Raw genomic sequence first — 21,565 nt, forward strand, 5'->3', positions numbered from 1 at the left:
GACCTTAAAAGGAAATGAATGCTCTTTATGGGTTTGCCTCCAACCCCTTTCCATTTTCTCCACCCTTTCTTTATTACTAACCCCTACACACACACACACACACATCTCTCTCTCTCCCTCTATATATATATATATATGCACATGTGTATGTGGTTTCATCTATATTTATCAAACTAACATTTTGTTTCTCTTGTAATACGTACTAGTTACATGTATGATCAAACTTCAAGTTTTTTACAGTATCAAACAATATTTTGATCGATACTATCGCAAACTCCATGGCATTATATATTGATCAGTATGACAAGACACACGCATGCATCCCCGCATGCAACTACATGGTTTTTGCGATTCACTTACAAATTAACTACTATATATATAGACTATAGAGCCTGTAGGTTTTCTAAAGCCTATACATACGTATATTTGATGGAGATCACTTACGTATAGTGAAGGAAACAACTAGCTAGCTAATAATTAATATATACATATATATATGTATAATGATAAATAACTAGTGGTATATATATATATAGCTTCAAAAGATTGCTAGCTTCGTCAGGTTTTTTCTATTTTTATTATTGGTGAGGGCTTTGTTACGTCGTACGGTCGATGGAAATGTTAGTTAGGAAAGGTAGATACATAATGTATAGAGAGGGAAAGCAACCATATAAAACATTAATTACGTTCACCACATGCTCTTTTGATTAAATTAATTAATGCTTCCTAACCTCTCCTTCTCTATCTATTCTCTATCTATTTACTTATTAATTACTTAAAACTACTACTGTCTATTATATATATTGATTCCTTTTGGCTGTTTGCTCTCCTATCTATCTGGATCCCTCTTTATTCATTTCCTACCTCTCTCGATATATATATTCTTACTTCTACATTCTGTCCTAATTAGGGTTTTGGGTTAAAAAAACCTTCCTTCCTTTTCACGATAATTAATACTATCTATATTATTACCCATATACAGTATATATGTTGGCAACCTCCAAAACGAGTCCTCTTTTTTTTTTTCTTTGCTTATTTAGGGGGATATTAATTGACAGCAACTAATAATACTAACTACGCATGAAGTATATATATGGTCTTCCAAATTAATGAAGACACAACCCTTAAGTTGATTCCAAGATGCAACTGACTATCGTTTTTTTTATTATAAATATTTCTCTTTGTCGTTGTTGTTGTTTGGTCTCAACAACTGACTATCCTTTTTTTTTAAAAAATATATAATTTTTATCCTTACAAATAATTACTACCTAGAAAGATATATTGACCCACCAAAATGTAATAATATATATATGTGGTCTGATATGAACTCGCGCTGAAAGTGAAAGCAAACCTGTCCTGTATATACAAAATGTGACATTGGAATGTGCACACGTGTGAAGAGTGAATGGTGGCATAGGAGATTGTGCCGGATAAAGACAGTGAGGACAATTTGCTCCATATATACTTAAAAACTTGCACAATTAATACAATGCATTTCATTCACCTTTATACACATGAGTCGTCGTACGTTCCTAATATTCTTGGTACCTCCAACCACAAAACAAAAGATGGATTGTTAGTTGGAGAGAATCAGATGAAAACTCACTTGTGCCAGAGCTGGCTACTAGTGTGGGTCAGTTACGTTCCACCACGGATTGGGCTATACCTATACTACAGTTTAATGGCCCAAATTTGGTGGGCTCTCATCGGCCCAAACACGGACACGGGCCATACAAAAAAAATATATAGTTTTGACTTACACACAGTCCCGTACTAGTTGAATAATTTGTAAATTCAGACCAAAACATACGAGAATGAACTAAATGATCCTACGAATCAAGATTTGGGTTCTGATAAACAAAACGACGCCGTTAGTGCTGCCGAAAAAACAAAATAGGATTTGTATTTTCCGATTTTGGATCTAAAAATGCTGTAATTATTAATTTTGGGTCGGTCTCTCCTCCTCCTCCTCCTCCTCCGCAATTCGATCCCGACGACGGCTCTCATTCATCAATCACGACGCATACGCATCTCCTTCTGGGTAAGTTCCCCCGCGGATCCTAAAAGCTCTCTTTCTTCTCTGTGATCGCCACGAGCACCAATTTGAATTCATTGATCTTGCGTCTTCAAACGTGTTGTGGATTCGGGTTTCACACGTATTGTTTTTCTTGTAAGCGCAGGGTTTCTGGAGATGGATCTGGTCCGGTGAGTTTTTTTTTTAGGTGGAACGAGTTTCAGATATCTCCGTTGATATGGCTTGGTTCAGTGGAAAAGTTTCTCTGGGAGGATTCCCAGATCTCACTGGGGCAGTCAATAAATTCCAGGAGAGCGTTAAAAACATTGAAAAGAATTTCGACAACGCCCTTGGCTTTGATGAAAAGTCCGAATCTGGCCCTGAAGGTGCTCTTTCTTCTTCTTCTTCTTCTCTCTCTCTCTCTCTCTCTCTCTCTCTTTTTTTTTTGTTTTTCCCCTCCAATGGATTTGGCAAAATATCATTCATCATCGTCGGCTAGAAGTGTATATAGGGTTTGTCAAGATTGCATTAGTTAATACGGATCGATCTGCTGTTGCAGTGACACAATTTTGAAAGTTATGGGATTCTGTTTTATCTTGCTTAGCTACTGTGCTTCAGATATTACCCATGACATTTGATTCTGCGTACGGAATCACATCTTTTGGATCTGTGCGTTTAGCTAGCCACAGCTTAGACTGGCTATGATTTGAGGGGTCTTCTGGGTTTTCTGTAACTAGTCATGAGTTTCTTGTAACTTGGTTTGCGTTCACATCAGATTTTTTAAATATATATTTTGTTTTCTCTTCTGATGCAGCTTCAAGTATCTGGCCACCTGCAGTTGATACCAAAAGTCTCTTTGATCCTGTAATGTCCTTCATGGGTAACACCTCGGATGAGAACCCAGATACATTGGAAGAGTCTCTGAGTACAGATAATCCATCTCAAATTGAAGGAACAGAAGAAGAAGGATCTGTTAAGCTTGCTACTCTACAAGGAGTATCTGATGAAGCAAGAAAAGAATCTAATGTGAGAAGAGAAGCTGATCAGGCAGAAAGTCCCGAGGTAACAGGGATTGTTGTTTTAGATCCCAAAGATGTTGAACCTGAACCACAGATTGCTCTCGAACAGTCTTCTGAGTATTCTCTTCAGAATCCTGAATCTTCAGGTTCTCAAGATTCACAACTCGAGCTACCCAAGTCAGGAGATGCTGAATCAGAGGTTGAGCAATCACAGCCAGAAGACGCTGGAACAAGAGAAGTTACTCCAGAAATCAAAGACACAGTATACTCCCCTGTGTTAGATGGACTGCATAAGATTACTGATAAGGATGAGACAAAAACTGAACAGGATAATCAGAGTGAAAATCTGGAAGAGAGACCCTCGTTTATTAGTGTTGAAGTTTCACCTGATATAAAGAATGTATACAGGACAGAGTCTTCTGATGCTCCTCCGTCAATTTCTGAGTCCGATGGTCGTCCTCATGAGTCTTCTATACCAAAGAGATCTTCTTCAGATGAAATTTCAGAGAGAATTGTAGATTTTGTTTCTCGTGAACTAGATTCAAGACTGGATGCTAGTGAACTAAATGAAAGCCATCGTTCAAGCTCTGCTACAAATGTTTCTGACTCCGCTGACGTTGTTCTGGAATTAGAGAAGTCCAAAAAGGAGATGAAAATGTTGGAAAATGCCTTGCAAGGTGCTGCAAGGCAAGCTCAGGTACATATTTTGATTCGCATGAAAGGTTGTGCAACAGATATGGTGCATTAGTACCAATTTTCTGATGATCTGTTTACAGGCAAAAGCTGATGAAATTGCAAAGTTGATGCATGAAAATGAGCAGCTAAAATCTGTCACTGAGGATTTGAAGGTACTACAGTATTCGGAATGTTGGTATTTTATTAGATGAAGTATTAATTGTTTCCCCAGTCTTTCAACCATCTTCCTTTCCTTTGGGTTGATTTTGATTCTAAATTCCAATACCTCTGCTCTGGAACAGAGGAAATCTAATGAAGCTGAAGTTGAGTCTTTGCGAGAAGAATACCATCAGAGAGTTGCAACTCTTGAGAGGAAGGTATTATTTCTTTTAGTTTGCTTCTCTATTCATTCTATTCTTTCCGTTATAAATATGCCTTTTTGGTGCTTATCATTGTAGGTTTATGCTCTCACTAAAGAGCGGGATACACTTAGAAGAGAACAGAACAAGAAAAGTGATGCTGCGGCCCTTCTGAAGGAAAAAGATGAAATAATAAATCAAGTTATGGCTGAAGGTGAGGCATCCGTTTGGAATGCTTGAATTAGATCATACTTTTCTTGGTTAAGGAAATGGTTTTTTTTTTTTACCAAAAATTGAAAAAAAAAAGAAAATGGTTTTTATGCTTCCCAAGAGCGAACTGTAATCTTTTGAACATGCCGGAAAAATGAAAGGACATTATTTCTTGCTCAGCTTGAGCCCTTGACATTGATGACCAACATTTCAGGCGAAGAGCTTTCTAAGAAACAGGCTGCTCAAGAAGCTCAGATCAGGAAGCTTAGGGCTCAGGTATATATTCGATGTCTACGTGTTTCATTTTTTGTATTAATACCATCAAGCTCATGGTTCTTCTCTTACCTCATTTGTTTGAGGTTTAGATTAGAGAGATCGAAGAAGAGAAGAAAGGACTGATCACCAAGCTTCAGGTAATTGATTTCGCGAGCAATGCCTTTGTTGTTTCACTACCACATTTAATGGATGAAACTGTATGAAAGGGTTGTCTTGAGTTTCCAGAAGCTTTTGTGAAAGGCTGGTTCGGAAATCTTGTAGGCAGGATCAATATCTAAATGACTAAAGCATTGGCCAAGTTTTTTAAGCTTCAATAATTTTTCCTTTCGATTGCCAGTCTGAAGAAAATAAAGTCGAAAGTATTAAAAGGGACAAGACAGCTACAGAAAATTTGTTGCAAGAGACCATAGAAAAACATCAAGCCGAACTTACTTCTCAGAAAGACTATTACTCAAATGCATTAGCTGCAGCGAAAGAAGCTCAAGCATTAGCTGAGGAGCGCACCAACAATGAAGCGAGAACAGAGTTAGAGAATCGTCTAAAAGAGGCTGGCGAGCGGGAATCTATGCTAGTCCAGGCTCTGGAAGAATTAAGGCAAACCTTAAGCAAAAAGGAGCAACAGGTTTGTATTACTCAATGAAATTTGGGATACTACTAGGATCTCATCTGATCATGTTATTTTTACTTACCTAGTCGGTGGTCTCTGATTTTTGCAGGCAGTGTTTAGGGAAGACATGTCCCGTAGAGAACTTGAGGAGCTTCAAAGACGGTATCAGGTAAATCAAGATGTTTTGTTGTCTCTATGCATAATTCTTTCTATGGTTATGGTGTTATGGTCTTATAAATACTGGTAACCATGACGTATGAACAATAATTTTAGTTACTGATAGTTTTTCTGTTTGCTAAACTAACATTCTTGTAGGCTAGTGAGCGAAGGTGTGAGGAATTGATCACTCAGGTTCCTGAGTCTACAAGGCCTCTCCTAAGACAGATTGAGGCTATGCAGGTAGAAAATTGATCCTTATGTTTTATTTCAGAAATTTTCCTGAGATTTCTTTCTTGAAAATAATATGTAACATTGCATGCTTCTTATATGATTGGCGATAGGAAACTACAGCCAGAAGAGCAGAAGCTTGGGCTGCTGTAGAAAGAACTCTGAATGCTCGATTGCAGGTGTTATGAACAACACTGTTACATGCTAGATTCAGTCAGTTATTTTTGTTTTCTCTATCTCTTTGTTCACTTTCGACAAATATTCAGGAAGCAGAAACTAAAGCTGCAACAGCTGAAGAACGAGAGCGCTCTGTGAATGAACGCCTCTCACAAACTTTATCAAGGATCAATGTTCTAGAGGCTCAGGTGTCTATGCTCCTTCACTCTTTTCTTCATAATTTTTTACGGGCTTTCTCTAAATTTTAGCTTACCCAGTTTTCCCATCAAGCTTTCATGCCTGAGAGCAGAGCAGGGCCAGTTAAGCAAGTCACTTGAGAAAGAGAGGCAGAGAGCAGCAGAAAATAGACAGGAGTATCTGGCTGCTAAGGAGGAAGTAGATACTCTAGAAGGTCGAGTAAACCAACTTGAAGTGGAAATAAGGGAACTTCGGAGAATACATAAGCAAGAGTTGCAAGAAATGCTGCTCCACAACGAGCTTATTCAAAAGGTGCTACATAGTTTTACGGACATTATATTATCTAACAAGAATCAGTCCCATGGTAAATGCCTCATCAGTTACGGAATTTAAGGAATGGAGTCTGGAGTACCTAGCTTGTCTCAAAACTATTTAAAGTAGTGCTATCCTAAACGTGTTCATCTCTAGTAGCTTCTACCAGCACGCAAAGTGCAAACGATTCCATTTTATTACTCTACTTACTTGTCCAAGTTGTTTCTTGATATGTGTGAATTTTCTTTCAGGACCTAGAGAGGGAGAAGGCTTCACGTTTGGATCTTGAAAGAACATCCCGTATTAATTCCTCAGCCTCTGAACAGCTTCCCATAGCAAGGCAAAATTCTGCCTTTGAGAATGGTGATGCATCTCAAACTTGATTACTTCTTAATGTCAGGCTTTACATATCTGTAAATTATTAACTATGTCATCAGGAGGCTTGTCAAGAAAGCTCTCAAGCGCAAGCAGCCTTGGAAGCATGGAGGAGAGCTATTTTCTTCAAGCTTCGCTTGATTCATCGGAAAAGTTTTCTGAGAAAAGAAGTACGCCTGAGGCAACTATGAGTCCGTACTACATGAAGAGCATCACACCGAGTGCTTATGAAGCCACACTTCGTCAGAAAGAGGGCGAACTTGCTTCATACATGTCCCGCTTGGTAGGTGTAGAAAATATCCAACTGGGTCATTTTTGTGTAGCTCTGTTGTTAGGCTATTGGCAATTGGCTTGGTAATAGGATTGAGGCTTACATCACTTTATTATCTCAGTTTCCCTTACAACGAGTCACCTTGGATATAGGTTATAGTGGGACACTATGGGTGTGGGGATCATGTTGACAAATTATGGTTTAGTTGCAGACTATGGTTAGCCTTCTCTTATAAGCTGATATAGAAGATTTAGCTCAACTCATCGAGGTAGTATGGGCTGGTTGTTAGGATCATCGGTAATGTTGAATTTAACTGTAAAACTCTATTTGCCTGGGGACAGGTATCAATGGAGTCGATCCGAGATTCCCTGGCTGAAGAACTAGTCAAAATGACAGCAGAGGTATGTACAGCGTCGAGAAGGCTGGATATGGCGTCTTATGCTGATTTAGAGTTGATAATATTCTGCTGAGTGTTATAATGATGTGGCGTCTATCTCTGGTTACTGTGGATGTAGTGTGAGAAATTACGGGGGGAGGCGGATAGGGTCCCGGGGATAAAGGCAGAGCTGGAAGCACTAAGGCAAAGGCATGCGGCTGCTCTGGAATTGATGGGTGAAAGAGATGAGGAGGTAAGATATGTGAATAAAATAGTAGTATATCCAGCATTAACAGAGGTAGGCGTTGGGTTAAAAGAAAAATATGGGTTTTGGTGGGTGGTAGTTGGAGGAACTTCGAGCGGATATAGTGGACTTGAAGGAGATGTACAGGGAGCAGGTGAACATGCTGGTGAACAAGGTAAGAAAAGCATAAGATAAGTTTAGCCAAAGTGTTGGCAGATGGTAGGGTCATGCTAATGGGGTTTGTACATTTTTGGGGTATGTAGATCCAATGAGGTAAGCAAAAGGGAAGATGGTGGTAAACAAGTCTAGTCCAAAGTGATTGCAGGCTCAGGATCATGAGTATTGAGTAGGAGCAGCTCCAAATCTCGTTGTTTCCCACTCACCATTGTATAGCTATAAGCTAACAACCAAAGCTCACTATGTTCGTTTGTCCGATATCTTGAGGTACTGAAGAACCTGAGGCTTTTCAAAACAAAAGTTTGTTGCGAAGATTTTTCTTATGGTTAATTCGTAATTTATTGTTATTGGAGAAAAGAAGATTAATAGAGTGACCCTGTGTGTGGTGGCGTATGTCTTGTTAAGGATTACATTAGTTGATAAAACAAACATATTAGCAAGATTGTGGAGTCGAATGGACCAGCAGCCATGGAATGGAGGAGGGAAGATGAAAGAATGATCGTAAATTCATAATGGCTGAGATAAACAGAATATCATAAAAATAATATAAGAAAGAGGCCCAAGAAGAGGCCCAAGAAAGAGGCTCAAGAAGAGGCCCAAGAAAAAGGCTCTGATTGATTGATGTTCTTGTAAACTATCAAACTCGTCATTGATTTAAGAAAGGTTATGAAAACAAAAAAAAATACTGCTGCGTAGGGTAGAGGCGGAAGCAGGTGATTAAAACCCATCGTGTCTCGGGAGAAGAGAGAAGCAAAGCATATGTGTACATGGAGAGGGGAGTGTGGCCATAAATAAATATTGTTGTTAAGGAGGATCCCTCCTTCGTCCTCTTCCTCATTTGTATCTCTTAAAAAAAAGTAACTAATAAGGCTTTTTCTTCGACTCGACGATTCCTCGCGTATCATTTCTCCTCTCCAGGTAAGGTAAAGGTTCCATTATCATCATCCCTCCTGCTAGATCTGCCATTGCCTTTTTGATTTTCTGACTTTTGTGGAAAAGCTTTCATCAGATCCGACGATCTCACTCTCTCACTCATCATCCGTTCCCTCGTCACCTTTTCTTCTTTTTTTTTTTTTTTTTTTTTGTTTCTTCTTTTAACCTTTTTTAAAGCATTATTTCTTTAGATTCTGGCATTTTTCCTACTAGATCACGTCACTCTCATGTCATGTGTGCGATTTGAATTTTGTTTTTTTTTACTCTTATTAGAGTGGTTTTGATTAATGTGCAACAAGTGATCGTTGGACTCCATTAGCTCGTACACACACTAGCACTAGCACTAGCACTTGAACAAGGCTTTCCTTTAATTAGTAATAATTTCCCACTCTGCTCTCACTTCCTATTGAGCATCCAATGTATGTCGTCTAAGCTTCTATGGCGTTGCATCTTGTGTGCCTCACTTGATCTGCAGTATTGCGTGGGGATGGATTCTGTTCGACGCACTTACACCATTATGCGTGGTCGTCACATAGACAAGCGCGTTCCTTCTAAAGAGTTTCTCTCTGCTTTGGATAAAGCTGAAACTGCAGGTTTCTTCCTTACACGGTTTCTCATTTATTTTGTTATTGACCACTTTGATCTTTTGTTGCCTCTTCTCATGACCTTTAGGCATATGTAGTGTATTGTAATTTAAATTACTCGCACTCTGCTTTCTTCAATTTATATAGCTTAGCTGTCGTATACCTTCTTCTGCATACCCTTTTTTTTGACTTTTTTCAACTCCAGTTCGTCTGCCTACTGGCGCGGCAAAAGACAGTGGCGATCCTTCCTGGAAGCGTTCCCTGCCTCACGTGCTCGTTGCATCATTGACTTCGCTTTTATTCGGCTATCATCTTGGGTCTCTTCCTTGTGATCTCTCTTCTCCTTTTCTTTTCTTAACTTTTTATGGAAATTTCCGTATTATGCTGCTAGGCTGTTATCTTTTTCTATTCCAAGCTTAGTTGAGAGACTTGTTGTATTTCTTCTCTATGCATTGTTCTTATCTAAGCATACGGATATTATTTACCCATATATCTCAATGACTTGGTTTCTTTTAAAATTTATGTATCTTGGAATAATAGGAATTTCAATGCCTCTTTTCTTGACGCAGGGTTGTTAATGAAACTCTCGAAAGCATATCAATTGACCTTGGCTTTAGTGGGAATACCATGGCTGAAGGTACCACCTATTCAAGAAGACATTTTTTTATCCAATCTTTTCTGTCTATCCTTCCGCCTAATCATTCCAAAACACTTTTTTCTGATGGGTGAAGGTCTTGTGGTTAGCACGTGCTTAGGCGGCGCCTTTATTGGGTCTCTGTTCAGTGGGTTGGTCACAGATGGTGTTGGCCGCCGTAGAGCTTTCCAGTTGAGCGCTTTACCAATGATTGTTGGAGCTTCCTTGAGGTGATTTTTTGTTTTAATTTTTGGTTTATGCCTTTTAGGCTATTTAATATGAGTGACTAGGTATGTACTTGTTTAATTGTGTGTAGTGATAGATTTTTATTGTATGGCATTTTTTTTGGGTTGAATTCCCATGTGGCCACTTGAACATTTCGGATTTACATCATTGCCTGCTGATTTGTTTTCGTGGTCTATGCTAGTCATTGTGCAGTTGATTATCTCACAGTGAGTTCCTGTGTGGATGTTTGTATCCCGACTATTATTGGATATGGCTACTCATTTGAATATATTGTCCTTAACTGTGGTGATCTTTCTCTTATCCCAAGGTGTACGCTCTAGTTAGTAGTTAGGATTAGTATATCCTGTCGACCTGTTTCTCTATTAGTCAGAGTCCATGTATAAAATCAGGAGATATGTGTGTTATAAGTGTATTGTTTGCAGCGCATCAACTGAGAGTCTTGAGGGCATGCTCCTGGGAAGGTTTTTGGTCGGAATTGGGATGGGCATAGGTCCCTCGGTTACGGCTCTCTATGTCACTGAGGTACTTGACACAAACTTTGAAATATTTCTTTTCTGCACTTGTTTTGATAGGATTGCTACATGAACTTTCTTCCACACTCATATGTGAATATAATTTGACGTACAATGTGTTCATCCTTTTCTAGTGATGAGAATAATACCAAATCTTTTTTATTATGTTCAAAGGTTTTTGGGGTCAATGTGAATAGATGTATGTTTCAGACGTAAAAAGACATGAACTCGGACAAATAACATGCAGAAGTTCATTGACCACATAATATTCATTATAATAAGGGCTTCATTCTTGAAAGTTATTTGCATTACTGGATTTACCTAATGTGAAAAAAGAATGTTCCAGGAACATAAGTATCACTAACTCGCTTTATCAATACATCTTACTTTCGTACTTGGGGCAAGACTCACAATTTCTCTTTGCAGGTGTCACCTGCTTATGTGAGAGGTACATATGGGAGTTCTACCCAAATTGCGACATGTATTGGACTCTTAGGTGCACTGTTTGCTGGAATCCCGGCAAAAGATAACTTGGGCTGGTAAGTTTTGATTAGTCCTCGAAGAATACAGGACTTAATAACCTATATGGCCTGTTACAAACCAATGCTTTAAAATTGGACCTTTATTTGTGTGGGAGAAGTTTATGGCTTCAATAGGCCTCTAACCAACTATATCTCCGAAGTTGAGAAGATTGTAACTCTATACCATTTTTGACTTCCGCGCGCATTGTAGCTCACCCTTATTGCTTGCTTTAGGTGACATGTTTATTGCAAACCCAATTATCTGCAATGTGAATCTCTAGTATCTGGTTGAAATGCTGCAACTCTGTAGGAATCCCCTCATCTTTTGCTAAAAATTTATTAGTAGATATCGACATAAGAATTGGCTCTGTGCAGGGACAAGAATCTTGAAGGTTCTAAGCTACTAGCGGATCTCATGCTTTGGTCTACTTGGTCGCTGGTCAACTTGGCTTAATTACCAGCTTAATAGGTTTCTCTCTCTTAATGTTTTAGGTGGCGTATATGTTTTTGGATATCCATATTTCCAGCTGCAATGCTTGCTGTTTTCATGGAACTCTGCGTGGAAAGTCCTCAGTGGCTTTTTAAGGTTACTTTCTCATTTAACCCGCATAGCTCTTAAAGACGTTTTCATAAACCATTTCTTCTGTTGATTCTCTTTCTATGTATTTAACCGCAGAGAGGAAGGGCAGCTGAAGCTGAAGCTGTGTTTGAAAAGCTATTGGGAGGGGCATACGTCAAAGCTGCTATGGCAGAGTTAATGAAGTCGGATAGAGGAGATGACGCGGATTCAGCCAAATTGTCGGAGTTGCTTTTTGGGCGCAGTTTTAGAGGTATGTGTGATCTTTAACCAACAAAATTTGTGACAATGTGTGGTATTAGTTTGACGTCAAATATCCCGTCGTAAATATTAGATCTTGATTTTGTACCCATTGAGCCTAAACGGGTGATGAAATGAGATTGGGGTTAAACTTGACCGTCAAAGAGTTGAATCATCTACGCGGAAGGTATGCTAAACAGGATGTGAACCAAAGCAAAGTAATTGTCATTTGCTAATAACATATGGGTGACATGTGTAGGTTCTTAATTTCATTCATTTTTACGTTTTAATTTTCTCCGTTTGCAGTGGTTTTCATTGGATCTACCCTTTTTGCTTTACAACAGTTGTCTGGAATAAACGCTGTGTTCTATTTCTCATCAACTGTCTTCAAGAAAGCTGGTGTACCTTCAGCCTCTGCAAACATATGCGTAGGACTTTGCAACCTCTTAGGTATTGAAGTGGACTTTTTCTTGTACATTCTACTATGGCTTGAAAGGCATCATCATGTTCACAATAACTTAAAAAAGCAAGTAGACAAAATGCAGTCTTCCTCCATTATTATCTCAGTAGATGAGGTCTGAATAGAAATGCGACATTTGGAACAGTAAACACAAATGTTCAAGTGAACAACCTCTTCTTATCGCAAAAATGATTATAAAGAAAGAGCTGGAAATTTTTCATTCAAGATATTAAAATTTGTCAAGTGAAATGATGATCTGTATTTAAAACGGATTTGAGCATCAATCATGCTCTTTCACAGGTTCAACTGTGGCAGTGGTTTTGATGGATAAGCTGGGGAGAAAAGTGTTACTTATTGGGAGTTTTGCGGGCATGGTAATTGTTGAGAGTGCAAAGCGCTATTTGAATCATACTTGATGTAGCTGATACAAATTAATGTTCCATGTATGTAGATATAAATGTGTATTATCTTTACCAGGCTGTATCGCTGGGTCTTCAAGCAATGGCGTATACTTCGCTTTCATCACCCTTTGGAACCTTGTTTCTCTCGGTTGGAGGAATGCTACTGTAAGTTTCCTATAACAACTACGGTAGGATGTTTTTGATAAAGGGGGAGGGTGTTTTTGATAAAGTTGGAGTGTGATGACGAAAATGCAGGTTTGTGTTGTCGTTTGCAACTGGAGCGGGTCCTGTTCCAAGTCTTCTCCTGTCTGAGATATGCCCCGGTCGTCTTCGGGCAACGGCGTTGGCTGTTTGTCTTGCTGTTCACTGGGTATGGCTTTTTCCTTTGTGGACTTATTTAGGAATTGGATAACGTTGAAATAATAACCTTGGCGGATGACACGCAACAACAGGTTATAAATTTCTTCGTGGGGCTGCTGTTTCTGAGAATGCTGGAGCAACTAGGTTCGGTGCTTCTTAATGCAACCTTTGGGTTCTTCTGTGTGGTGGCAGTTATCTTTGTGCAGAAGAACGTGATTGAGACTAAAGGAAAGAGCCTCCAAGAGATAGAAATCAGTCTGCTCTCTTCCACCCACTGATCCTCTTTATTCATTTTTGCCTCTCTTATTTTTACACAAGTAAAACATGTATAACTAATATGGAAGTAGGAGTAGGTACAACATGTAAGGATTTCGGATATTATTCAAGTATAGCCTACGTTACAACTGTGATTTTACAATAAGTAGATAAGATAAGTCCCAACTTCAAATAATCGTAGGTTTTGAATCCATATACAGAAATGTACCTATCTTAACTTCTTTCTTGTATCACATGAATGATGTTCCCTTATTGTATACACTGTAAACAGCTATCATATTCTTCTCTGCTTTAGGCGGCTTGCCTTAGCTTTTTACACTTCCAGTAATTTGCATCTGCTTACTCTTCTAGACTTGGTGCATGACACCGGAGCATCTCTGCTTACTCTTCCCAATTCAATTCATTTGCCACTTGAAAGACCTTCCCGTTGTATGGCAATCACAGGCTCGTTACATATAAGACACCGGAACGATGCTGCTGAAGCGCAGCGGGTCCTTATGCAGTAGTAACAGTACCTGCCACAAGTCATTATTTAAGGCATAACTCATAAGTAACAATTATATAGCACATACTCTTGAATTCTTCACCCATCTCCAACAACATCCCTTCTGTCTTGTCAAACTATATATGGACTGTAACCCTATAACTCCTCAAATGCGCAGTAGCTTCTAGTAGAATTACGTTAATACCTATCTCGGGAAGAGGTATGTCGAGGTACATAGAAAAATATCATACCTGTGCTGGCAAGGCAGAGCAATAAACGGAATTGCAGGATTCACTTGACAAATAGGGCAATTCACTGTATCCTCTTTAGTGCTTGAGGACCTGTCCTTGGCAAATGGACTAAGAATATTCTTAACAGCTGAAGAGTTGAGCAGCGGAAGAAGTAACAAAAGCATTTCCTGAATAGCACAAACAAAATTAAAGCTGAATGACAAACAGAACCTGGAAATCAGATCCAAAAAAACGTTTTTACAGCAGGCAAGAAAAATACTCATCAATTGGGCAAATAGGTCGAAAAAGAACGTTTGACTTATAGAAGGATCTGAAAGAGAGAAAAAGGAACAAATACATTGTTTTGAATATAGACAAAATATTTGGACTCCCATGAGTCACAGGCTGTACCTAGTTTAGATTCCAAATATGGACACCAAATGTTTTCAGCTTTAACAGCCATGTTTGAGCAGAAAAAGTAGTTCTTCGAAAGGCAACATAAATCTAAGCGGACAGATACTCTCAGTCAAGGAAATGTTAGGGACCAGTGAATATCAACCATAAGCCAGAAATAATCAAGCCAAAGAATAGTACTCAGAAGTGATAGGTTGTCAAACTTTTAAATTGATTTTGGCATATGTAAGCACACAGAAGAAGGCCTACCGAAAATTCATTCCACACAAGTTGGCGGTTCATGTACTCGAAGCTGACAGATCGGTTCATATGGGGACTCCTGTAGACAAGCCTAGCTTTTAAAGCTTTTTCAATGAGGTTCCTATACCTGGATGAAGAAAGAAAAAGAAGCGTAACAGAAGTAAGAATCATCAAGAAGTTTCGAAATGTGAATTTCGGGTCTAGTAGCAATCTTTCATTGCTGTGTGAACTTAGATTTCAATTGCCAAGTTGTACCTTCCCGTATAAAGAAATGACAATAGGTTAAGAAAAGAAGCAGCTTTGTAGATGCCTTCGATTCGTTGTATGAGGGTCCAAAGACGCCTTGCCAATGGTCTCTACAAAAGAGCAAGGAGAAAAGAATGAGCCAGCTATATGACGAGCAGAAGAAGGAAGAGCGACTCGATGAAGAGGCCTACCTGCTCAGAATCACCCCATCTACGGAAAGCAGAAAATGACTGCAAGCGGGAGAAGAGATACTGACCACCAACGGAGGCAACACAGTACCAAATCTTTTGAGGAGCAGTAAGGCCGGGACCTTCAAGGCCTGTTCTGACTGTAGGGAGAGTACAAGAGTGAGGAGGAGGAAGAGTAAAAAAAAAAAAGAAGCGCAAGGTGGAACAAATAATAGACCTAAACCTGATTGATGAGCTGCCACTCGTTCATCTCTGTATCTTAGATTCATGAGAGCATTTCCGGGGGTGGGTTTGTCAACCCAAATAGAGAATCTCCAAATGAGGAACTCAAGGAAAGCATCAAGTTCTGGTTCGTATTGAAAGAGCATTCCTGGCTAGTGCCAAAGAAAGAAAGAGAAGCGAAACGTTATAGAGAGAGAGAAGGGGGAATATAAGAAGAGCCATCTGGTGGGATTTACCTTCATCAAAGTGAAAACCTTAACCAACTGCTCCTTCAACATGGCTGACATTTCAACATCTAGTCGTGCAGCGTCAAACTGATTCACTCTAGAGATTGCAACCGGTATAACTGACTGCCATAAGAGATTAAAGCACCACACATAAGCCACCAAGAAGCTATCTACTAGAGAGAAGAGCAAGCAAATACCCGGTGGGAAGCGAGAAGAGATTGCGATTGGGGAAGCAATCGGTGATAAGAGCGGATCCAAGCATCGTCTGGAGGCGGCGTCATTGGCGCGGTGTAGCAGGGCTAGGGTTTGCTATTCCGGCAACCGAATATAAACCAAAGTTTATTGATAGCCCCGACCGACGAGGGTGTTACCGTCTTTCCCCAATTTTTTTTTTTTAGTAGCTACTTTTTGTCTCTTTTCTCTTGTGCAGAAACAGATTCAAGACTTTTATACAGTAACTATTTGTAGTCTCATCAGCATCCATCACCCTTTTTTTTAATAAACTAGGTTGGTTTTTCTATGTCTATGATTTGCTAAGGACATTTGTTTTGATTTAGTTTTTGGTTTTCTAACCCGTATTTGGCCATCAAGCTTTATGCCTTGGAGTTTATGCAAACGAACGTTTTTGTTTGACCTTTGGATAAGTATAGTAATAATGTACTACTGAATATGGTACTTTATATGAGAATGTGGAATTTTGTAACCGTAATAACAACAGAAAAGGTAAGAAATATGGAATTCGAAGAGATGAAACAATCCTATCACACCATGGGGCTTGGGTTAACCTGACTTACCCAGAGACTAAACAAAGTGTGTCTCAGGGAGGAGAATTGTGCTGAGGTCCTCCACCACTCTACATTCTTACACTGTTCCATTTCCAAAACCTTTTGACTTGCACATCTGAGTGGCGGCGGCGACCTGAGCTGCCAAGTCTGGCTCCCCTAACCTCCGGAGTCCCTTGCTCAAAACCTCCGCTACGTACTCGTCCGCCTCCCACGATTTAGACCCCCACCCGCTCTCTCTCATCATGGCGTATATCCTCACCGCCGATTCCCTCCTCTCTGCTCCCACCACCGCCCTGATCAGTTTCGCGAGGGCCTTGTCGCTTTGGTAACCACCCTCAATTCCCTCCATTTCGCCGATCAGACGGTCTATCTCTTCCAACTCCCTGTTCCTGGAGAGAGCGTTGACGACGTCGGCGTAGAGGACGAGGTCGAGGGGAGGATACTCAGAACGGAGGGTGGAGAGCACGTGGACAGCGAGGGTGCAGTGGTCCTGGCGTAGAAGCTCACGGAGGACGGAGAGGAGGTCAGATTTGAGTAGACGGCGGAGAGGAGGGAGACTAAGGGAGAGGGAGCCGGTGCGGTGGGCTCGCTTTAGGGACTGGATCGATTGGATGGCTTCGGAACTCAGGATCCGACCTTTCAGAAGAGGTCCGCGGTTGTCGCGGGGGCCGCATCGGATCCAAGCCAACCTTCTCCTAGGCACTACGCTGCTAAGGCTATGGCTTAGGGTTAGGCTTGGTGGTCGAGGCAGGTTGAGAGAAAGCGCCATCCACCACTCCTTTCCAGTCTTCTACTCTACCCTTAGCGATGGAGGAGGGAGCGCGTGTGCGTGTGCGTGTGCGTGTGCGTGTGTGTAGAGTGTGAATGTGTGATCCTCCATCTAATGTAAGAGAGGCCCATTCTAGGTGTTCACATTTACATAAGGTCATTAACAGTTACTCATGGTCCATATCAATTTATACGGCCCATTTATTTTAAAACGGCCCAATTCCTTTACAACTCTTAACTCTTAAACTTTTCAATTTTATTACTAAAAAAAACTTAAGAGATATGTTTAAAAGCTTCCCATTAATCATGCTCTTATTACAGAATTCGTTACTTCGAGCTGCTATCTGATTGTTGCAACTTGCGAGACTAGAGAACATAATCAATTAGGATATATATCATATATAGAAGGTTCGATGAATGGGGAAAAAAAAAAAAAAAACAAGTAAACATGAAAATCAAACAAGGAGAAGAAGAGGCCACAATTTGACTAATTAATTAAGACGAGATGAAACAAGAGCTACAAGCTACGGTGGGGAGCAGAAAAAGGAAAGCAGCAAAGGGAGGCAAGAAAGAGGGAGTGAGCAGGGAGGAGGCAGCAGAGACCGAGGGGGAGGCAGAGAGAGGGGACATGGATGGAGCCGTGGAAGCATTGCCGTGATGGTCATGATGGTGGATATGCATGACTTCGACGATGAGACGCTGGCCGCTAGTGCAGTGCTCGTTGGAGCCGCTGATGAAGTAGAAGAGACCAGGACGATCAAGACTGAGTGTGCTGTTTCCATTGTCAAAGGCTGTAATGGGATCGCTGCTGTTGCAGTGGTAGAACCCCCATTTGTCCACCTCCATCACCGAGTCTTTGTCGTACACAAACGCTGCAGCCATGCATATATATATTATATATAAGTAAGTAAGGTGATTAGAAACCAATGGACTGAATGTAGAGATCATCAGATCAAAACAAAATAACTAAGTTGAGTTGGAAGAACAGCTCACAGAGTGAATCACCGATGTGAAAGCGGTTGCTGCTTGCCCAGTGGCTGTAGACGTCTGTATCATTATGGAGTGGGACTCTCCACCCGAACTCGTCTCCAACCTTGAAGAGCCTAGGACCTTCCGCCGCCATGGCCACCACCACGGCACAAATGCACAGCATGATCAGTAGATTACAAGTCGTCGACCGTGGAGATTTCATCATCTTTATAGTCAGTAGAATAGTTTTGAGTGCTTGAGTGAAAATGGTTCTGCAGACTGCAGGGAGGGGTTTATATAAAAGGAGAGAAGTGGCGGTTGAGGAGGAACGGTTACTTCGTGCAGGTCATGGGTGATGGTGGTGGCCCCTTTACCTTCCGCTTCTTTCTTTGACCACGTTTTAATGACGTGGACCAATCACCTTCTCCTTTAGCGATCTTCTCTCTGAAACGCCGCGTTTCGACTCCCCCCCCTCTGGCTGTGGCTGTGATTACTTTCTTTTCTTTCCTTTTATCTCTAATCTAGATATCTCTCTATGGCGGGGGCGGCGATGCATACATCGACGGACTTGTTCAATTTGAAGAAACCCAACATCTGGAAGAAGCCGCCTCATCGGGCTTCGGTTTCCTGCTGTCTGGGCAGCTCTGGTGGTGATATCTCTCGGAAAAGGAAGCTTCCTATTCTCCTCTTCGACGTCATGGACACCATCGTCCGTGACCCCTTTTACCACGACGTTCCGGCCTTCTTCGGGTGAATCTTATTCCTACTCCACTCGATTAGTTTTTATTCATGATTCATGCTCTGTTTTTTAAAAAAAAAATTAAAAGAAAATACTCGACTGTCTTTCCCAGAATGCCAATGAAGGAACTACTAGAGTGCAAGCACCCTATGGCCTGGATCGAATTTGAAAAGGGTTTGATTGATGAGGTACCACTCTTTCGAGTATGACGGATCATCATAACCTTCTGCTTTGACTTTTGAGTTTTAATTTGTTTGGGTTTAGGAGGAGCTTTCAAGAAAGTTCTTTATAGATGAGAGGGACTTTGATTTGGAAGGTGCGATAGATAGATAGATAGATAGATAGATCGGATTTCCTGGTACCTATAAATTAAACTCTTCTTTACCAATGCTATCCACTTTCAGGGCTTAAGGAGTGCATGAGGTCAGGATACTCCTACTTAGATGGCATGCAAGAGCTTCTTCAATCTTTGGCAGCTCACAACTTGGAGATTCATGCTTTCACCAACTATCCCATCTGGTTTCCATCCCCTCCCCTTTTCACCTGTCTAACGACATCCTTTTTTAAGGGAAATACATATATGTCCAACATGCTTTATACCTCTTCACTCCTCTCTTTCCATAGGTACAACATTATCGAAGACAAGTTAAAGCTTTCCGCCTACTTATCATGGACGTTTTGTTCCTGCAATGCTGGTACAACACACTACTTCTCTCTTGCCTCTTTTTACTACTTATATATATATATATATATTGTTTGTCACAACTCTCTTTAATCATCTTTCAGGAAAGAGAAAGCCTGATCCAGAGTTTTATCTCGAGGTTGTGGGACATCTCGGAGTTGAACCTTGCGACTGTATATTCATCGATGACAGGTTAGCTGGAATTGTTTTTTTTCTTTTTTTTTTCTATATGAGCTCAGCCTCAGTGGTTATCTAAAGAAACCATTTTTGATCCGAGGGAGTCTCTGACACGCAGGCCAGCCAACGTCAATTGTGCAATAGAGATAGGGATGGGTGGATTATGTTTTGAGAATGCTGTTTCGCTCGCTAAGGATCTTACGCATCTAGGGATCAACGTCTCTGTACCCAGAATATGATTGGATGTAAATTCTAATTTCTATTGCATCAGCTTTTGTATTACTTTAAAGAAATACTCAAATAAAAAAAACACATTGTTTTGGGATGCAAGTAGAGTCTTTGCTAGATTATATAAAGCAACAAGAATAGCAAAAAGGAAGTCCCTGAGATTAACTAAGCAGTAGAGGAGAGCAGTATGACTGTAATAAAGGAAGAGGAGGCGAGGAAGATGAAGGAGAGGAAGACTAAGAGCAGAGAGAGGGCGACGTGATTGCAGAAAGAAGAAAGTGTCTTGCAGAAGTCAGGGAGAGGGGTGTGCCTGATGCCGGTTTTGTTGAGGTTGGTAACTCCAGAACCGGCTGATCCAGCGCTCATCATCAAATAACCAAAGAGCTGCAGTAAATCCACGGGTCACACAATCAGAAGAGAAACTAATAGAAAAGGGAAATCAGAAGAGAAACTAATGGAAAAGGGAAGATGAAGGACCTGGTCGGAGGTGAAGCAAAGCCAAGCTTGGAAGCGTGAGGGTGTGATGGGAGATCCGGTGAGGAGCCTGTAAACACCAAAACAAAGCTGGAACAGGGAGTAGAGCATGGTCGCTGTGCATGCCCCCACCACATACCTTCACACCAAACTCCTCTAAATGAGTTGTATGACTGATTACTTATTATATATATAATCTCAAAATTTAAAAGAGGGGCACACAATAATGTCATGTCATGTTGTTGTTTGGTTCACGAATGTGTTTCTGTTCACCGGAAATTCTGTCATGTCAAGGCACACGTTTTGTTTTGCTGCTTTCTGTTTAGTATTATATGCAATCAGAATTATGGGAACTCAGGTAAAGAAGAATCTTAATGGCAGTCTATCCCTAACAATGCTCGTAAAAAAGAAGAAGAATAAGAATAAGAAGACTGACTGGTAGGAGGGAGAGAAAGACCAGTTGGAGGAAAGAGTGAGCTTGAAGCCGTAGATGTCTGCCACTCCCTCCTCACTTGCGGTCAGCATCACCGCCATGGCCGTGGCTGAAGCAGCCAAGCTGCCTCCCCTGAGAGCCACTTGTACTACCTCCTGAATTCTCGTCCTCTTCGCCACCACCTCTTCTCCCTCTTCATTTCTCCTCATTCGGACCCTTTCTACTTTTATTTTGTTTGTTTGTTTTGTTATCTGCCTATTTCTATTTTTTCATAAAACTCACACACAAACTGACTCCTTCATTCTTTATACCACCGCAACAAGTACTCCCTTTTTCTACTCCACCTTTTCCGTGTTGCAATGCTTCCTCCTCTCCTCTTTTCTTTTCAATACGACTTTGTATTTTTATTTTATTTTTAAACGAAAATTGTGAACTTATTTCAAGCATCTCTGTTTGGGACTTGTCTATCTCTTTCTATGTACATGAGTCATGTGAAATTAGCGTGCCTCACGTTCTCAACTCATTGAAGACGCGAAAATACCAATGAACCAAATTTGAGTGATCTATATATGTAGGTTACCTTACCTTGTCATGTCTTCGACATCAATATGTGAATGTGGACGATAGGTTAACACTGATTTAATTTATGGTATATGAAA

The 21,565-nt window shown here is 40.5% G+C and overlaps 7 protein-coding genes across 14 annotated transcripts; 3 read left to right on the forward strand and 4 right to left on the reverse strand.

Annotated features, from left to right (window-relative positions):
* The first annotated feature begins 1,839 nt into the window (after nucleotides 1-1,839).
* Nucleotides 1,840-8,096, forward strand: LOC17895570 (golgin candidate 5). The gene is made up of 20 exons (XM_006300328.2): nucleotides 1,840-2,041; nucleotides 2,181-2,400; nucleotides 2,829-3,730; nucleotides 3,810-3,881; nucleotides 4,011-4,085; nucleotides 4,167-4,281; nucleotides 4,492-4,553; nucleotides 4,643-4,690; nucleotides 4,891-5,175; nucleotides 5,270-5,329; nucleotides 5,476-5,559; nucleotides 5,661-5,726; nucleotides 5,814-5,912; nucleotides 5,995-6,213; nucleotides 6,465-6,576; nucleotides 6,651-6,871; nucleotides 7,201-7,260; nucleotides 7,375-7,488; nucleotides 7,580-7,654; nucleotides 7,743-8,096. The coding sequence occupies exons 2-20, from the start codon at nucleotides 2,253-2,255 to the stop codon at nucleotides 7,749-7,751; spliced, it is 2,826 nt and encodes a 941-aa protein (XP_006300390.1). The 5' UTR covers nucleotides 1,840-2,041; nucleotides 2,181-2,252; the 3' UTR covers nucleotides 7,752-8,096.
* A 270-nt stretch (nucleotides 8,097-8,366) lies between these two features.
* LOC17895770 (probable plastidic glucose transporter 3) lies at nucleotides 8,367-13,534 on the forward strand. Of its 4 annotated transcripts, none has more exons than XM_023788396.1 (14): nucleotides 8,367-8,579; nucleotides 9,065-9,182; nucleotides 9,379-9,490; nucleotides 9,743-9,810; nucleotides 9,905-10,037; nucleotides 10,476-10,575; nucleotides 10,992-11,104; nucleotides 11,579-11,672; nucleotides 11,763-11,916; nucleotides 12,210-12,353; nucleotides 12,664-12,737; nucleotides 12,841-12,929; nucleotides 13,020-13,134; nucleotides 13,217-13,534. In XM_023788396.1, the coding sequence occupies exons 2-14, from the start codon at nucleotides 9,077-9,079 to the stop codon at nucleotides 13,400-13,402; spliced, it is 1,488 nt and encodes a 495-aa protein (XP_023644164.1). In that variant the 5' UTR covers nucleotides 8,367-8,579; nucleotides 9,065-9,076; the 3' UTR covers nucleotides 13,403-13,534. The 4 variants fall into 4 exon arrangements, with proteins under 4 accessions (XP_023644164.1, XP_023644165.1, XP_023644163.1 ...); XM_023788397.1 differs by having other exon boundaries at nucleotides 8,367-8,574; XM_023788395.1 differs by lacking the exon at nucleotides 8,367-8,579 and adding an exon at nucleotides 8,586-8,963.
* On the reverse strand, nucleotides 13,475-16,184 carry LOC17894307 (peroxisome biogenesis protein 2). Of its 2 annotated transcripts, none has more exons than XM_023788398.1 (8): nucleotides 15,849-16,184; nucleotides 15,661-15,774; nucleotides 15,420-15,576; nucleotides 15,206-15,342; nucleotides 15,024-15,124; nucleotides 14,778-14,895; nucleotides 14,136-14,302; nucleotides 13,475-13,915 (listed from the first exon to the last, which is right to left on the reverse strand). In XM_023788398.1, exons 1-8 carry the CDS (start codon nucleotides 15,930-15,932, stop codon nucleotides 13,801-13,803), a joined length of 993 nt encoding a protein of 330 aa, XP_023644166.1. In that variant the 5' UTR covers nucleotides 15,933-16,184; the 3' UTR covers nucleotides 13,475-13,800. The 2 variants fall into 2 exon arrangements, with proteins under 2 accessions (XP_023644166.1, XP_006300897.1); XM_006300835.2 differs by having other exon boundaries at nucleotides 15,426-15,576; nucleotides 15,849-16,179.
* A 114-nt stretch (nucleotides 16,185-16,298) lies between these two features.
* LOC17894102 (protein THYLAKOID ASSEMBLY 8, chloroplastic) lies at nucleotides 16,299-17,414 on the reverse strand. Its single transcript, XM_006301160.2, has one exon. It carries the CDS (start codon nucleotides 17,203-17,205, stop codon nucleotides 16,513-16,515), a length of 693 nt encoding a protein of 230 aa, XP_006301222.1. The 5' UTR covers nucleotides 17,206-17,414; the 3' UTR covers nucleotides 16,299-16,512.
* Nucleotides 17,415-17,668: 254 nt separating this feature from the next.
* LOC17896640 (early nodulin-like protein 1) lies at nucleotides 17,669-18,604 on the reverse strand. Its single transcript, XM_006301346.2, has 2 exons — nucleotides 18,198-18,604; nucleotides 17,669-18,076 (listed from the first exon to the last, which is right to left on the reverse strand). Exons 1-2 carry the CDS (start codon nucleotides 18,397-18,399, stop codon nucleotides 17,700-17,702), a joined length of 579 nt encoding a protein of 192 aa, XP_006301408.1. The 5' UTR covers nucleotides 18,400-18,604; the 3' UTR covers nucleotides 17,669-17,699.
* A 52-nt stretch (nucleotides 18,605-18,656) lies between these two features.
* LOC17894972 (flavin mononucleotide hydrolase 1, chloroplatic) lies at nucleotides 18,657-20,101 on the forward strand. 3 transcript variants are annotated; one of them, XM_006302684.2, is made up of 7 exons: nucleotides 18,667-18,923; nucleotides 19,025-19,100; nucleotides 19,177-19,228; nucleotides 19,317-19,431; nucleotides 19,537-19,607; nucleotides 19,699-19,786; nucleotides 19,890-20,101. In XM_006302684.2, exons 1-7 carry the CDS (start codon nucleotides 18,709-18,711, stop codon nucleotides 20,008-20,010), a joined length of 738 nt encoding a protein of 245 aa, XP_006302746.1. In that variant the 5' UTR covers nucleotides 18,667-18,708; the 3' UTR covers nucleotides 20,011-20,101. The 3 variants fall into 3 exon arrangements, with proteins under 3 accessions (XP_023644167.1, XP_006302746.1, XP_023644168.1); XM_023788399.1 differs by having other exon boundaries at nucleotides 18,657-18,923; nucleotides 19,317-19,607; XM_023788400.1 differs by lacking the exons at nucleotides 18,667-18,923; nucleotides 19,177-19,228 and having other exon boundaries at nucleotides 19,317-19,607.
* Nucleotides 20,102-20,153: 52 nt separating this feature from the next.
* Nucleotides 20,154-21,336, reverse strand: LOC17896007 (CASP-like protein ARALYDRAFT_316979). Of its 2 annotated transcripts, none has more exons than XM_023788402.1 (3): nucleotides 20,931-21,336; nucleotides 20,477-20,612; nucleotides 20,154-20,383 (listed from the first exon to the last, which is right to left on the reverse strand). In XM_023788402.1, exons 1-3 carry the CDS (start codon nucleotides 21,113-21,115, stop codon nucleotides 20,165-20,167), a joined length of 540 nt encoding a protein of 179 aa, XP_023644170.1. In that variant the 5' UTR covers nucleotides 21,116-21,336; the 3' UTR covers nucleotides 20,154-20,164. The 2 variants fall into 2 exon arrangements, with proteins under 2 accessions (XP_023644170.1, XP_023644169.1); XM_023788401.1 differs by having other exon boundaries at nucleotides 20,910-21,336.
* Nucleotides 21,337-21,565: the final 229 nt, after the last annotated feature.

The sequence above is a fragment of the Capsella rubella genome, unplaced genomic scaffold (assembly GCF_000375325.1).
Source record: "Capsella rubella cultivar Monte Gargano unplaced genomic scaffold, Caprub1_0 scaffold_2, whole genome shotgun sequence".
Taxonomy (NCBI): Eukaryota; Viridiplantae; Streptophyta; class Magnoliopsida; order Brassicales; family Brassicaceae; genus Capsella; species Capsella rubella.